This window comes from Topomyia yanbarensis, chromosome 2 (genome assembly GCF_030247195.1).
Source record: "Topomyia yanbarensis strain Yona2022 chromosome 2, ASM3024719v1, whole genome shotgun sequence".
In the NCBI taxonomy this organism is placed as follows: Eukaryota; Metazoa; Arthropoda; class Insecta; order Diptera; family Culicidae; genus Topomyia; species Topomyia yanbarensis.
In genome coordinates, this window is record NC_080671.1 from 200,267,218 (window position 1) to 200,285,005 (window position 17,788).

At 37.4% G+C, this 17,788-nt stretch overlaps 1 protein-coding gene across 4 annotated transcripts in view; it reads right to left on the minus strand.

Moving 5' to 3' along the window:
* Nucleotides 1–1,101: 1,101 nt before the first annotated feature.
* The window catches only part of LOC131682674 (short neuropeptide F), a 132,080-nt gene continuing 115,393 nt past the window's right edge, over nt 1,102–17,788 (minus strand). For 3 of the 4 annotated variants that reach the window (XM_058964342.1, XM_058964343.1, XM_058964341.1), the window contains 3 exons: nt 6,698–6,865; nt 6,449–6,634; nt 1,102–1,769 (listed from right to left, as the gene is read on the minus strand). In XM_058964342.1, coding sequence (XP_058820325.1) covers nt 1,728–1,769; nt 6,449–6,634; nt 6,698–6,865 — 396 coding nt within the window. In that variant the 3' untranslated portion in view covers nt 1,102–1,727. Of the gene's footprint in view, nt 1,770–6,448; nt 6,649–6,697; nt 6,866–17,788 lie in introns of those variants that run through there. The other variant, XM_058964344.1, reaches the window with a different exon arrangement.

Here is a 17,788-nt window from a genome sequence, read left to right on the forward strand (position 1 = left end):
TAAAGATTACATTTTCACCCGCACTTTACAAAATAGTACCAAATCATTTAAGTATCAAAGTCAAAGAGACATTGAATGTGCTATGTTTCATAAATGAATGACAAAGTGCAGTTTTCTTTCGCGAATAGAACTGACTGTAAGTGACTGTGATGCAGTTCTAATGGTTCAACCGAGAAAGCCTCAAAATGACAAATAAAAAGCAGTTTTTCCAAATTATTTACACAATCTTCAAGAAAGTCAACCAACGTATTCGGGGTATTGTTAGAAGACTACTGATTGACTTTCATTAAGATCTTGCCAACGGTGCACCGCGGTGTGTGAAAACTGCATTTTTGGTATCAAAGATGGCCGCTTTTCGAGATTTTCTATGTTTAACGTTAATTAGAGCAAGAACTTTTAGCTAACATACCAACCTAAGGGCATTTTCGTTTTTGATATTGCACTATACCAGTGTAATCGGCGACACACACACAACGAAATTAGGGTCTAATAAGCCTGAGTCGTTATGCACTGACATAGATGTGGTACTAATGGCTTTTTTGTTTTTATATTTTGCATTATACCGATGTAGTAGCTACTACACTTATTGAAACTAGGGTATAACCAGTCAGTTTTTACTCTATACACCGGTGCAGCACAAGGGTAAAAGCGCAAAACCCTCTTGGTGAAACCAAAAACGCTATGAAAGGTTAAGCTTATTTAGGAACGATTTTATAATTACATTTGGTGCAATAACACCTAGCTAAAATACGTTGTAGAATACTAGGTACCAAAAACCCAAAAACAAAACAAAACCTTTTGGACTGTTATTTGTTAGATGAGTCCCTGGAGAATGTTTGTCTGGAATTAATTCATTTAGTGCGGCTACACGTAATAAAAATTACTTACCTTGACCGTGCACAGTATATGTTTATACCAATTATACTCCCGTGGTCCATAAACACCCCAGTCAGGAGCGACAATCGCCGTTCCGATTCAGGCGTGATATTCATCCGGTATTGTTCTATGCAATTAACGCTTTAACGCAGCATTTTAGGTGCTTGAATGCTAACTTTGACTTTGCAAGCTTAGGCAGCGTATAGGATATGGAGGTATCGGATAAATGATTTGTTTTTATATTTCCACTAGCAATGAATGTATTTATTGTTTTATACACATGTACATTTTTCTTGTTGAGTACAATTCTTTTTCACATGTCCAAGATTTTTTTTATTTTAACTTCGGTAGCTATTCACTTTTCGTCTTTATGGTAGTGTAGCACATGCCGCCCTCTCTATATTAATAATACTTTAATTTGGTTTACAATTTTACGATTAAAACTGGAACAAATACTGATACTCTACTTTATACCTTCTAGCACGTTATGACATATGAAATGATTTTTGTGTTACTGTAAATTGATGATTTGATGTTAATTGTAACCATCACATTTGATCAGAATTTTCATTGCTGCCGTTTGGTTTTTCAAGTTAACATTAGTTTTTGGGTATTATTTAATACGCGACATGCACGCATAGGTATGTCTTGTCGGTAGTCTTTCATTGGTTCGCAGTGCTGCGACTGTTCGATGAAAACGGTTTCTGATGTTGAACTTGCCTGACATAGTTATCACTAGCAAATATAAAACACCTTTCTGGGGGCCAACAAAATATAACTTATGCTAAAATAGTAGGGTAAATTAAACATCAGTTGCAGTTTCTTGATATTTGTCCAAATCCGGTTAAGAGTTACTTTTCATCCATATTTCGCGTCTCGGTGTCATCTGTTTGCTATGATAAATTATTACGTAAAATATATGTATCACAAAATGTAATGAGGGTAGATACAGATTAATACAAAAAGAAACCAAGTGACTAAACAAATCGTCGTTACTAGTCGAATCTCTAATTGTGTTGTTAGAAAGAAAATAGCTAATGCAATTAAAATTTCAGAATTGCACCAGATATTTTCATCGGATAGGACCGCTGGCTATTTGTCACTTCCCAGTAAGAGAAAAGGCGGTTAGGCGTGTTAAACTATATACTGACGATCAGTAGCACGGTGTTCCTAAAATCGTTATTAACTAAAAAAAAATGACCATAAATTTGCCATACGGGATTTGAAAGATACAGTATCCAAGCATCTTCTCAGTGAATTTCAAAATGATCCATCGAGGGAATCGAGAGAAATTGCAATTTGAAGTTTTATGACACGTTTCATAAGGCTACCAGCAAATACCCACGGGTTAGCAAATACCCACGGGTTTGGTCCTATCTCTATAAACAAAAAATACTTGTCTACTTATTTAGTACATAGCATTCGAAAGATATAGTAATCAAGTATATCCCTTGCAAGTTTGAAAATATTTCATTGACGGAATCGAAAGTTATAACGGTTTGGATGTGGTATGCGGTCATAGATGGGTTTTCTACCAGACTTCAAGCGTGAATCCATGTTTGTCCATTGACTATTTAGATCGTTTATACGTGTCGCGATTTTTAAAGGAAACCCTTGCGATTTAATTACATAAATATAATGTACAAATGGTGTTATTTATATGGTGCACTGAAAAAAAAAATGAAAATAGGGTTGTCTACCAAACGTTAAATATAATGTGTAAATTAAAAAAAATAGATGAAAGTTGGAATGTTTACTTCAAAAGGCCATATCTCAATGGTATGTATGGTATGGTATGATTCTAATTATTTTTCATTATTGAACAGGTAGACGTGTCATCGTTAATTTTCAACAAGAAGAATATAAAATAGAGTTGTCTACATAAATAAATAGACAATATAATTGGTCTCAACTATATGTATTATAATTATTTAGTGATTATTTTTGTATTAAAAATAGCGGCCTATCAATTTTTATATACTAGTTGATTGCAATTGCTGTTTACTACAAATTATGGATATATGAAATGTTAAAACTAACACAGTCGTGATTCGCTGGTCGCTCAATTTTTACCAGGAGCCGCTTTTTAGTTGGACCTCCACTAGTTGGTCCATTGTCGACATCTGAATGTCAAATTCTCATGTTAAATTCAATTCGACAATAAAACTAACAATAGTTAGAGATATGAGCAGATTAACTTGTACTAATAACATCCTCTTTGATCCCCCTACTAATAACATCCCCCGGGTTTAACATCTGTCAACCCAACCAGCGAATCACGATTGTACAAAATTTCCAACAAAAACCGTATCATAACATAAATTGAACTGAATCAGCAAATACCTTCATATTTTTGAATATATGTATTGAATTTATGGTTTTATTTTTCCATGATTTGTAGTTTGCGTTCGTTGCATTCAACTAATGTATAGAAATTGATAGGTCGTCGTTTTGAATATAAAGATATTTACTAAATAGTGATAATACATATAGTTGAGGATAATTAAGTTGTCTATTGTTTGAAGTAGTAGTATTTTATATTCTTCTTGATGAAAATTAACGATGAAACGTCTACCTGTTCAATAATGAAAAAATAATTAGAATCAGTCAACATACCATTGAGATATGGCCTTTTGAAGTAAACATTCCAACTTTCATCTATTTTTTTTAAATTACACATTATATTTAACGTTTGGTAGACAACCCTATTTTCATATTTTTTCAGTGCACCATATAAATAACATCATTTGTACATTATATTTATGTAATTAAATCGCAAGGGTTTCCTTTAAAAATCGCGACACGTATAAACGATCTAAATAGTCAATGGACAAACATGGATTCACGCTTGAAGTCTGGTAGAAAACCCATCTATGAGCGCATACCACATCCAAACCGTTATAACTTTCGATTCCGTTAATTAAATATTTCCAAACTTGCAGGGGATATACTTGATTACTATATCTTTTGAATGCCATGTACTAAATAAGTAGACAAATATTTTTTTGTTCATAGAGATAGGACCAAACCCGTGGGTGTTTGCTGGTAGCCTTATGAAACGTATCATAAAACTTCAAATCGCCATATCTCTCGAATCCCTCGATGGATCATTTTGAAATTCACTGAGAAGATGCTTGGATACTGTATCTGTCGAATGCCGTATGCCAAATTTATGGTCATTTTTTTTTAGTTAATAACGGTTTTAGGAACACCGTGGTAGGCTATTGAAGCTTTGTTCAAGGGTACCCGCCGTAACTGGCCGTTTACTGTAAAAGTAGTGTGGGTTGTGATCTGTTTCACAGACGACTGGGACAAAAATATCGACATTTAATAACACCAACAAAACCTAGTTTCAACGCAGAAAGAAAGATTTGTATGTTTAAAAAAACTATAAATGTATTGGGCAGGAAACAATAAAATTACTTACTGCATTCATTGAAATGTGTTTTTTTCATTTCAACTTTTCTAATTTTTTGTTGTTTTTGCTTTCAAGAATTATTTTATTGAAACTTAAATTTAAATTAACATGTTTTGATTGAAATTCAAATTTATTGTTGTTTCAATGAAATAATATTCTCAGACAAATATTTTTTCCATTTGTAGCATTAAACAGTAAATGAATGCTTTCAATAGCTTAAATTTTTTATTCAAACGAGCTATTTTTTGCATGTTCAATCTTTTAGTGAACTTCAGTACAACTCAAACCGTTAGGTTTGGTTTAAATTCTCTAGGGCTATTAGATTATGGAATGAGTGGTACAATCAATCCAGTAAAACCGCATATCAAGTGAATGCGAAACTTTGCCGCTTGATATGTACATACATTGGGCAAATCATAGTTTGTTGAACGAAAAGTGTTTGTACGTTGTACCGACATTGCTTATTTACATTTATTGTTATAAAAGGTTGTTTTTACTTTTGCATACTGTAGCAGGCGAAGGGGTTACTTCAAATACTTTAGCTGCAAATATTTGCGAATTGTAGATACGCGGGTGGTAACAATTTAACGTTCTTCAGGAATGCACATACCATTGCATTCAAGCTTATCCCATATTAAAATCTAGTGCCAGAATCCCATAATTGGACTGCGATGCATCAAGAGTTTCTCCAGCAGCACCAAGGACGATACAGTTTTGCATACGTTTTATCCAACGACATTTGATGTGATTTTACCGCTCAAAGCGTTTTCATCCACTTAGCTAGCAGCGTTGGTAAGTGATTGGCTTTTCACAACTCATTTTCACTTGTATGTGTATGTGTGAATAGTGAATATGCGCTTGTTTAATAATGTTTGCTCATCGGGCACACGGATAATCTTCCTACTCCATCCGGATTATGCCAATTTACAGCTGGCCTATGGTGCACATTTAATGCCTGCAATAATTACTGCCAGAGGAACATCGCGTGTGTAGGTGCCCATGTGTGACTAAATAATTTAACCGATCTAATAAACGTTTTTGCATAGGAGTTTTTCATCTGGGAAACATTTGTAGGATATCTACATCGTAGCAAACCGTACCACCTACATGCTTACAGGATTTACAGGTTTTCATTTAGGGATGAACAAAAACCTTTAATGTTAATGTGTGATGTTATTTTGTTACTGAATAGAAATGAATGTTTTATTGGTTAAGGTTGCCACTACCACCCTAGTATCTGCTTCATACCATACTCTTTTTGCAAGCAATTTAATATCTGTTTCTGTTTTAAGACTGTCAGGCAGTGAAAAGCAAGATTAGATGTGTGTTTTGCCTGAGTTTGGCTTTTCAACCGTTGACACTGGAATCCATTTTAACATCTTAACAAGTGTCTATTCTCTCAACAAGAAGCGTCATTAGGCTTACGTTTAGTCAGTGCATCTACTGTCTGAGATTATAAGTTATGTTGCGGAAATTGTACGGAATATCATGTTTATGCAATATTGTGATTATGACACTTTAAGTCTCTTGTTAGTCGGTTGAAGTTCGCTTATTTGTTTTTGCTAATCAAACAGAGCTAGAGGGCTATGTTGAAATAAATATTTCCATTATCCCAACTTTCGAATTATATTCAAAGCATTCCAGGAGATAGACCATATTGGCGACCGGTAAAATTCAAGAATTGTTACAAATTGCTATTTTTGAAACTTTTTGACCATTGTGCATTACATATTTATTACAAATTAAGTTATCATAAATAAACTTTAAATAAATAACTCAATGCAATAAACAAGTATATTTTACCGAAATAAAACATTGTTATTTCGGAGAAACTGCGAAGATCGTAATATTTCAAGTGGCTTGTGTCAGTGGTTTCGGTTGGAATTTTAATGAAAGAAACAGCTTAAAAAAGTAGGATAAGTGGAAAATTTTGTTTTATTGCATGCAGAATCCAAAATATTTGCCATCTCGTTAGCACATCATTCAAATCTAGGTAAACTTTCGATGAAGTGTGTATAATTGTAGATAAAATTGCTTTTGCATTTTTATAGAGTTTCAATCCTTTAGTAGTTGGATCGGAACCTCGAAATTAATAGCGAAAAATTCGAGATATAAACACGGCACAATACACGTAGTAGTTTTACTTCAACTTACCTCTGTAGGGTCGTCAGCTTGCGAAAGTTCTACATTCTGCAATGGCCTAGGAGAAGCTTCTATAAAATGTTTTCCATCAAGCTGATGCTCGTTGAACATCGCCCAAGTTGGATCACTTCTGCCAAATCGAAGTCGTAATTGAGGCGCTCGAATCGACTTTTGTTGCATGACGTCATCCGCGTGGAACTGTTAATAAAGGGCTAGAGAATAATGAGAGCGTTTGTGTAAACTAGATAGGAAAGTACTCACCAATCCTCCGGAGCGACCCCAACGGAGTCGCTGAGAAGGAGCTCGTTTGTCAAAGTTTTCCTCTAACAGTGCATTCTCATTGAACGACGACCACATCGGGTCTCGTCGCCCGAACCGTAATCGAAGCTGCGGGGCACGTATAGACCTGGAATCTACCATGTCATCATCCTGTATGTATATTTAAATTTTAATACCAGTGCAATATTAATTGCGTATTTTTATAAACTTAAATTAAATGGGATGTGCTATTATATACCAATGGTTATTCGGAACCACGAACATTCTTAATGAAATGCCTACATAACTCTTTTTTATTTCGACAACAGATTTAACATTGTAGAATTGTATAACAGTACTATTTTTCCTGTTTTCGGGGTACCGCTGAAATTTAGGCAAGTCGTAATTTTGTTTCGATATTGTAGTCCTATGGATTTGAATTGCTGGTAAATACCATCTACTTGCGCCTTCATCGTAGCGTTTATGATGGAGGCGGATGGTTGTACGTTATGAAGCAAATGATACATGCATGCACTCAAGTTCAAGCATTGCTTGTTTTACTCATACGATCAAAGCTATTTATTTTATCTTGTTTTTAACCAATTGAAATAAAAAATCACATTATATGTAGACCTGTATATGTACTATTAAGCTTCGGATATCCATTAGCCGGTATTCTGCATATCAGAATTCCAAAAAGCACTGTCGACAGCCAAGCAAGTTTTCCATGATACAAATTAAGGCGAATAAGTTTCCCAAAAGCTTCAATACTTGTTATATGTCTGAACTTACTAATATATACTTCAAGTTTATTTTCAGTTACACTACACTCGGTACGCTAGGCTCTACTACTACTATTACTACTACTACTACTATTACTACTACTACTACTATTACTACTACTACTACTATTACTACTACTACTACTATTACTACTACTACTACTATTACTACTACTACTACTATTACTACTACTACTACTATTACTACTACTACTACTATTACTACTACTACTACTATTACTACTACTACTACTATTACTACTACTACTACTATTACTACTACTACTACTATTACTACTACTACTACTATTACTACTACTACTACTATTACTACTACTACTACTATTACTACTACTACTACTATTACTACTACTACTACTATTACTACTACTACTACTATTACTACTACTACTACTATTACTACTACTACTACTATTACTACTACTACTACTACTATTACTACTACTACTACTATTACTACTACTACTACTATTACTACTACTACTACTATTACTACTACTACTACTATTACTACTACTACTACTATTACTACTACTACTACTATTACTACTACTACTACTATTACTACTACTACTACTATTACTACTACTACTACTATTACTACTACTACTACTATTACTACTACTACTACTATTACTACTACTACTACTATTACTACTACTACTACTATTACTACTACTACTACTATTACTACTACTACTACTATTACTACTACTACTACTATTACTACTACTACTACTATTACTACTACTACTACTATTACTACTACTACTACTATTACTACTACTACTACTACTACTACTACTACTACTACTACTACTACTACTACTACTACTACTACTACTATTACTACTCATACTACAAGGTATTTTTGTTCATAACGATATGTCGAGAACCTATCTTTTTACTAACTAAAATGCGTAGTTTTAATTATTTATCGACACCTTTGTACCTTTTTAATAGTTTATGGGCAACATACCTAATTTTTTATTCATTTCGTTTATTTGATAGGTACAAAGGCGTTAGTATAAGATTTTATGGTCACCGCAACATATTTATTTCATGGACTTGTTGACTTTTCTCGGTGAAAATGGAAACTCCAAATTTTCCCATTACCACACGTAACGTTTCGGCTTACTGTTCTTCAGCCATCGTCGGACGCCTACAAACATTTATTTAGCATTAACGTTAACATCAATTTGTTCACAAAAAATTACAAAGCTAGCATTCACAAATTAAAGACAATTTACAATTAACTCACATAAACTTATATCACGCATCTCCATTCACTCTCGTTCACTCTCCACCGCTAGGCGGGCGATCACTCTTCGACTGTCTGCGTTCCTCGCTATTCCAACACTGTCGAAGCTTGGTGACCAGACCGTAGTATGTTGTGCAGAACGTTCCACATTCTCTTTGTAGGTTCACCGTTTTTTCCTCGCCGAGAATTTTGATATGAAACATCTCTGCAGTTAGTCTGCTCTCCTGGTTTTCGATTCTTTCCAGTATCCGGGTGTTGGCGAAATCGAAGATGTGTCCTTCTTGCAATGTGTGTTGGGCTAAACCAGTTCTCGAATCTTTTTTCTTCGCGTCGTTCTTGTGCTCCGCTTCTCTCGTTTCCAGCCTTCTCCCCGTTTGTCCTACATACGTTTTGCCATCGCCTATTCCACACGGAATCGAATATACCACGTTCTCCTGTTTCCCTGGTGGGATCGGGTCTTTCAGTTTGGAGAAAATTCTGTTTTTTATTTATCTTTTGGCTTGAAAGCAAGTTTTGTGTCGTGTTTTCTCAGAATTTCCTCTAGTTTTTCACTGAGTCCCGGGACGTATGGCACAGCTACATATGCCATTTCAGCAGTCGCATCTTTATTCTGCTGTAGACCATTATAGTGTCTATGGACCCGATCTTTCAGAATTTTGCGAACAAACCAGTAGGGGCAATGGTTTATTCGCAATATCTTTTTGGCTGTTTCGATTGCCGCTGGTCGGCTTTTACAGTCGGAGAGCTTAACTACTCGATCTACGAGTGCAATTGCCGTGTTGCATTTATGCGAATAGGGACTCTCTGAATTGAAATCCAGATATCTACTATCCGCTTGTTTGGGTGGCCAAACTCTTTCGATGCGATCATGGTTTCTGGTTAGCATCATGTCAAGAAATCTCAATTTCCCGTTGTTCTCCTCTTCAATGGTGAACTGGAATTTACTGTGGAAATTATTGAACGAGTCTAAGATTTCTTGAATGTGCTCCTTTTTTGCCCACACAAATTTGATTTTTTTAACGAAGACTTTTGTTTGGTCAAGATATTCAGAGGGGGGTTGTATCAAAGACAGGGGAGAGAAGGCGTAGATGGTGACAGGAAAGGAAGAGCAAAATTTGCAACTTTCAGGCAAACGGGAGATCAGCGAAACAAATTAGCGCCTCAGTCTAGTAAGTCGTCGAGTACCGGATTGGCGGATGGCATTCTTCAAAAGTCATCGGACCTCGAGTCGCTCTCGCTTCAGTTTCCTTCTATGCAGGCGTAGTGGTAAGGGCGACGGCGGTTACATAGTGGCACTCTGGAGCTGATCGGTTCCACTAGGCAAGAGAAAATTTCTAAAAACGAGAAATAAAAGAGAGGGGCTAAATTGGAATATTTATCGTTTTTATGAAAGTATAAATAAGGGACATATAGAGAAGATCTCGATTTGCCAGCATATCTCGAACTGGGACATTGGGTGGTCTATCTCGGGTCCGAATGGAGTCCTTTAACTGAGACCCGGCGCATACCCAGACAACGTGCTCGATGTCGTGATAGCCCTCGTCACAAGCGCACAGACTCTCCGCAAGCCCAATATGCCGCAAAGGCGCATCCAAGGTGTAGTGGTTGGACATAAGTCGGGACATTACACGAATAAAATCCCGACCCACATCCATCCCCCTGAATCAAGGCTTCGTTGATACCTTTGGGGTAATGCAAACATACCTATTTAATAGTTTAAGGGAAACTACAGGTTTTAAAAGAATTTCAAGAAAATATTAGAAATCATACGCTCAAAAATCTGAATAGAACTATTATTTAGATTTTTATTTCATTTCTTATCTTCGGAATACACTGCAGAGACTGCTTTTAAAACTATATATTTCTCACGGTGTCTTTTTTCAACAACTTTATGCAAAAAAAAATCAGCATCTCTGAAACTTCAGGATATGGAAAGAATGGACTATCCCCTTTCTTTTGCAACCAATTTCAAAATAATCCGTCTAGGAGTCTAGAGCAGCTTTTTTTGAATTTTTTTTCAACATAGGTTTTATATTGGAACTAGTTCACATTTCTGCCCATAGATGGTGCTTTAGGCATTCGAACAACGTTAAAAGCGAGAATCTGATAGATAATTTAATTGCCTACAACTTTGTTAACAACTGAAAATCGATCTGAAATCATCCTGAAAAGTTGTTTTGACAATTTTGACAAAGTTATCTCCAAGCTAGTTTCAGTGGTTTGTAAGTCAATTTCCACGCTCTTATTTATTTGCCAATAGTTGTGTTTAGGCAACAGTGCATTCAGATGAATTTGGGAACTTGAGAAGACTCATCTTTAAGCCGAAAATTATAATTCCAGATTCTCTATCAGCTTCCTCGTATAAAATTCATTTGTCATGAACTTCAACCATTCCATTTGAACAAATTCAATGAAACTGTTGACCCCATTGCAATATTTGACGGATTTCATTGCAACGCTTGGTTAAGAACGCTGATCATATTTTTCAAAATTAACTTTAATAATTGATAGTGAACAAAAATCTTTGTGTTTTTATTTTTTTAGGGTATATTCGAAGATTTTCATGCATTTACTTCAAATTATATTTTGCTTTCAAGTGAAATACATTTCACATAATCTAGGATAAAGACGTCAAAATCAACTGTTATAATTCACTTTGAGAAATGATTCCGAAATCGTTACTTGTCCAGCATGGATCACAACAGCAACAATGGAGAAAACTTCGCGCTGGACCATTTTCGCTCAATAAGAAAAGTCTATTTAGTGACGATTTCTCGCATAATTCATAGGCAACTAGCTAATACCCATCGCGCGTTGCTACGACTTTCAACGAAATAGGAGTTTCCAAAAAAAAAAGAAAAGAAAATAGATTTCGTATACTGTTGTGGTTTGCATTCGACTAGAAAGGTTAGTCCCAACATTTCTTCTTGGTGGAATTCATAACAGCTGGCTTAAACGACCATAACCTAAATTATGCGACATGTGTTCCTTTCAAGAACTAAATCTTACATGAATGTAAGTAAATCCTTGCATTTAAGCAATACTCTCCGAAAAATGGAAGTTCCCTTAAACTGATCAGGAAAGTTTGCAAACTTGAACCAAAAGCAGAAATAGTTTTTTGTCTCTTTCAAATAACCTAATTTTGAGTTGGTCAATTAGAGTTGTCGACGAAGAAGTTCCAATGAATTCCAATGCCACGAAATGTGTGATGGAGTTTTTTTTCATTTTGATTATAGAGGTTGTAGGGTCATTCGCCTCTTTTCGGGTTAGAGAAATCTCTTTTGGAAAAATCTCTAAACCCTTTGTGCGGGGTTGGGAATCGAACCCAGGTGAGCTGCGTACAAGGCAATCGATTGACCAACTATGTCCGTCCTCGTCTGATAGAGTTTGTTGAATTGTAAATGTTAGAATTTAATTTAAATTTGGTTTACAAGAGAAGAGGGCGATGGGGGAGCAGATTAATTCAAGAGTACATTAGTTATCCCCGAGATCAAGCGAAGGTACGAAAAAGAAATAAAATATATGTTATCTGAAAAGCTATTTCTGCATGCAAAATCACACATCTTGAAAAAAAGCATTAATATCGTACAAGTTTGGTCCACACTTATTTCAAAGACATCATTGTGCCCTATATTAGGTGGAATTTGGAAATATACTTTACACCTAAAAGGAGAGACTTTTCAAGCACTCCAATTCCTCTGAATGCTCAACTAAACACAACTCTTCAGAATGGTTTCAGATCGATTTTCAGTCGTTAACTAAGTTGTAGACAATTAAATTATCTATCAGATTCTCACTTTTAGTGTTGTTCGAATATCTAAAGCACCATCGAGGGGCAGATATGTAAACTATTTTTAATATAACACCAATATTTTCACCAAAAAGCTTGAAAATAGCTCTAGACACCCCGACAGCTTATTTTAAAATTAGTTGCAAATGAAAGGGGATAGTCCACTCTTTCATATCCTGAGGTTTCAGATTTTTTATTTTGGTTTAGTGACATCGTCGATCGGAGAAATTACCACTAGAAAAGTTTCACGATATTGAAAATCGAATTCCTTCATGTGTAGCAAAAGTATTGATTGTGGAAGAATAGTGAAGAAAATAACATGATAATGTGTATGCACTACTAAATTCCGTTTGGTGTAAATACCACTACAACTACAAGGCATATGTGTTGTCATGGTAATGGCATTGTGTGTCGTGCTATGGCATCGTTCATGTATTCGGGTGAGAAATTTCCAATAGGATTTTTATATAATGCCAAATATATCTTGACAAACATATGATTGCGGGCCGACTGTCGGAATTCACTTTGAATGGGGATTCCGGACGAGCCGCTGCTCGCTAATCGCAGATATTAAAAGTAAACAAAAGAGAAAAGTTTTCTCTTTCATAAACTGATGGGAACTGTATTCAAGTAGTAATATGCTTGTTTCGTTTTTGGATCGGAGTCGCTCTGGGTTCGCTCGGAGCTGTCATTTTTATACGGATTTTGTAAATATTAGAACAGACCTAGAGCGACTCCTGTCTGGAAACGGGATCGGCAATGGTTTCTCCGGGGTTCCCCTTCGGGGGGAGTTTTGGCGGATGGCTTTTACGTAGTTTGTCGAGATATGATTTAATTAGTTCAGTGCGGGTAGGACAGGTTTCAACAAAATCTAATGCGTCAAGGCACCGTCACGCGCACAACCTCGATGGAATATACACTGGAGTTCAATTTGTTCTGATTGAGATAATTATTATGGGCATAATTTAATAATGCTTATTATTAACGTTTTTAATTTATAGCTCTTCAGGATCGGTCATAGATCGAGGACCCATATTCTGTACAGCGCTGCAGCGATGGCTTCTCATCTGGCGCTGTTAAACGCGTATGGGTATACATGTATATGTGCAAATATGTGTGTGTGCAGATATATGTGTGTGCAGATATATGTGTGTGAATGTGTGCATGAGTGCGTATGTATGCATGTATACATGCGTCTTTTCATATGTATGTTTACAGGCATGCACACATGTGTGTATATATGTGCATACACTGGATATTTGAAAGTAGATCGCGATCGGTGGTCCGACGAAACTTTGCCTTAGAGGTTGGAGGTAGGTTCAGCCCGCGGTGGGTATGACTCGATATGAGGATAGACTAAGTTGTGGTTTTATTTGAAAGTGCACATTAAAAATACTCTTGACTTGTGTTCCTACTACCCAATTCTTAAACGAATATTTATATCAGACTAGCTCGCGCTTTTAGCAATACTCCTACGGCCGGCTGTTTGGAGTTCAAATTGCTGTAGTTTAGGGAAAAACTAAATCACTCTTGATGGCCGGCTATCCAGAGTTTAAATACAAGAAAAATCATAACTAAATATCTTTTTGCTCTGAGTATACGTGTACTCGGAGATTAACCATCCCACCGCATAAAACATATTCATTTTGTGGTCGCATTGCCTGCTTGTGGCGAATCCTAGACCTGTACCTGTCCTTCAATCCAACTCCGTAATATCTATGGAAGCGTCGCTGAGTCGGGGGCCTTCCTTAAGTAGGTATTACATCAACATTTCCTACACTATCCTAAGTATCGGTGAAGATGGTCGTGGCCGGCAATAACGATTCTCATGCTATTGGTTTACTGAACTCATAAGAGATAAAGTTCATTCCCGATCATTTATCTCACAAGCAAGATGAGTTGAGCTACCTATAGGCAACATGATAATCGTTAGTATGCAATCTACGAATAGCACCGTGCTTCGCAACGCAACGCAACGCATATCCTGAGGTTTCAGAGATGCTGATTTTTTTGCATAAAGTTGTTCTACCGAACACACCGTGTTTCTTAATAATAAAGTTATAAATTATAAATATTTATGCTTGGAAATGTTAAAATCGAACAAAGGAGAAGTTTCGTTGAATCAGCGGCAACATTTTTTTAGTAGATTTCTTTACCATATGTAGTACGGTGTCTAAGGATACATAACATATTGGGGTTACGAAGAACACGGGGGGGCGAATGTTCAAAATTGACGTTCCTTCTGCATTGGCTTCATTCGGTTTCATGTTTTAGAAAGTTAACCTTAAAAAATTACGTATTTCCATGAATTCACAATTTCTTATAGATTTTATCGAGCTTCTTGCGATGAATTCGGAATAGCAAATGTTATATCATGAAAAATGACCTTTTTTCATATCTCGGGGCGGAAAAGGGCAAAACAAGATATTTATTTTCAGAAAGTACACAAATTACTAAAAAGCTGCGCGAGAAGAAAGGCTTGTATCGACTATATCGACTATCGACTGTATCGAATGGAATCTATAATTCCAGCGAATGACCTTTCAAATAAAACCAGTTCGACCCTAATCGGAATCTTAATTAGAAAGATATATTCATTTGAATATCTTAGGGTTGAAAACAGTTTTTCTCCGAATTCGTTATCTATTTCACCTTTGCAGTTCTGTAAAAAACCGAACTTTCGTGCTCAGGACTTAATATTTTGAGAAGACCTGTTTACAAACAGAAGAAAAATATTAAATTATGAAAAATCCAAAAGAAAATTTTGAGGTTTTGTCCAGTTAGGCGACACTGTACATCGGTTTGGACAAGCTTCGTCACCCCTTTGCCCGGAGTGTGTGAACGTGCAAGAGACACCCGAACACGTGGTCTTCGAATGTCCTAGGTTCGAAGAAGTCCGAAGGGGTATACCTGGCGTGACAGTGGACAATATCGTCGAAGAGATTTGCCGCGGCGAGCATATCTGGGACGCTGTCAACATTGTGGTTACGATTATACTCTCCGAGCTGCATAGGAAGTGGCGAAGGGACCAGCAAAGTTGTGACATTGGTCCACCGCCGGGGACCAGTTGAGTAATACGCGACATAGCACCGGATTCGGGTCATTGGGGCGCCAGCGAACCAAACATCAGACTTCACCGGAATCGCCAGACTGACCTCGACTACCTACCGGGCAGCTCGTGAGTAGACTAGATCCACCGCCAGGGACTAGAGCGAGTAGACCGCGTCGAATAGCTAGCAGGGGATCGTTGGGTCACCGGAAGCTACGCTCCATCCGGAAACGCAGGATGGACCTCAGCACTTACTGGCTGGCCCGATGAGTGGGCTAGGTCCATCGCTGGGGACTAGAAGTTGACAAAGCGGGGAGCTTAATGGCTCACAGAAATGTACATCGGTATCGGAAGCAATCTACCGCCGAGGAATTCACGGTAGGGTAGATTCGCTGCCATGGACTACCCGACAGAATCGTGACGAAAAGGAGAGCTAATTGGCTCACGAAACACACCGGTAACGAAAGAAATTCCGTTGTCGGGGAACTCTCAGTCAGAGTAGGATAATATCTGAGTTGATCTCGATAAAACTGGAAGCTAAATGGCTCAAGGAAGCAGGTATCGGTATCGGGTCGAAATTCTCCGTCGGGGAACTATCGGTCGGAGTAGGGTGAGTTCACCATTGGCCACTATCCAAGTGGATTGTGATAAAGCCGGGAGCTGAATTACTCACGGAAATATGAGCTATATGGCTCAAGGAATCAGCACCTAAACGGCTTACGGGAACGAGAGCTAAATGGAGACAAGAAGTAAGAGAAGAATCGAGAGTTAAATCAAAGTTAGAGACAGGTAGAGACATTTCATGAACCAAGTGAGGCTCCGAGATAGAGCAGAAGAAAGAGGTACGACGAGAGCACAACAATCCCCCCACGAAGGTATTAGCCTTGGCGAGGTTCCATGGGGAAGAAAGGCGTGAAAGGTAAGGATTGTTTTTAATAATTAGACACGAACGTGAGTCGTGAGTCTCACACAGTGCCAATAAGTACAGACCAGTCTTTGGAAGCTTTTTAAACCTTTCTATAAAAACACACATACGCTCACACAGATACATTTTGGAGGCAGCAGGGACAGGAACGACAGGAGTCTAGGGGCTTAACGAATCCCCCCGGCCCTACTGCGAGTTGGGGAGTTTTGCTCGGATGTGGTGGGGATTGGATTGGGCTCTGCTAAGCCTTTAAAAAAGTCACAATTTCGAAAGCAGCTACGACGAAGCTAAATTGTGGAAAGGGTAATCCTCAATGGGCTGATGATCTACGTTGAAAGTGAGAACGGACTATCGCAAAGGCAGTTTGAGTTCCGCAAAGGGATCTCGACGGTGGACGCCATTCGCACAGTCATTGCGAGCACGGAGAAAGCATCGAAGCAAAAGAGAAGGGGTAGTCGCTTCTACGCCGTTGTTACGATCGACGTGAAGAACGTGTTCAACAGTGCCAGCTGGGGGGGGAGGGGGCGATTATCGATCGTCATCTACGAAACGAACATAGGGAAAGAGGTCGATTAGGGTCGGTCCAATGCTCTGGAGTATAATGTAAAACGGAGTGTTAACACTGGAATTATCCAGGGGAGTTGAGATCGTCGGCTTTGTAGATGATGTTGTCCTGACGATAACCGCAAGACCCTTGAGGAAGTGGACGGCAGAGACAATAGGCATCGTGGAAACCTGGATAGCTGACGTCAAGTTGCAGCTAGGGTACGCAGTACCGACCCTTTTTGGCGAGAACCGGTATTAGGGTACTGAAGCCATCAGTACCGTTAGTACCGGTAAAGTAACGGTACTCATTTTTTTTTAATTCGAAATAAGCTTCAAAGTGAAATTGAATGCTCAAATTGATGACCTTATTCTCAGATGATTGATTTGTGCTGATCAAAAAAGTATGTTTATTGTTTTCAATTGATTCGGAATGGCATGACTCATTTAAACAGAAAATATTTTTCGTGCGGCACCTTCTTTTATTTCGAAATCTAGGCCACTTTGAAATCAATAACTGCTAAGCGGTGCGACTTTTGTCGACTTAAACAGATGGTAAATGTAAGAAACACTATTAAAAACAGTAAATCAATGCAAGAATGGCAGTAAATCCGAGCAGGTTATTCGCATTTCCTCTCTTGATTTTCTGTAAATTGGTTTCGACCTGCATACCAAGGCTCCTTGCTTTGTTTATTTGTTTATTTTCATTTCTTTCAACGGACC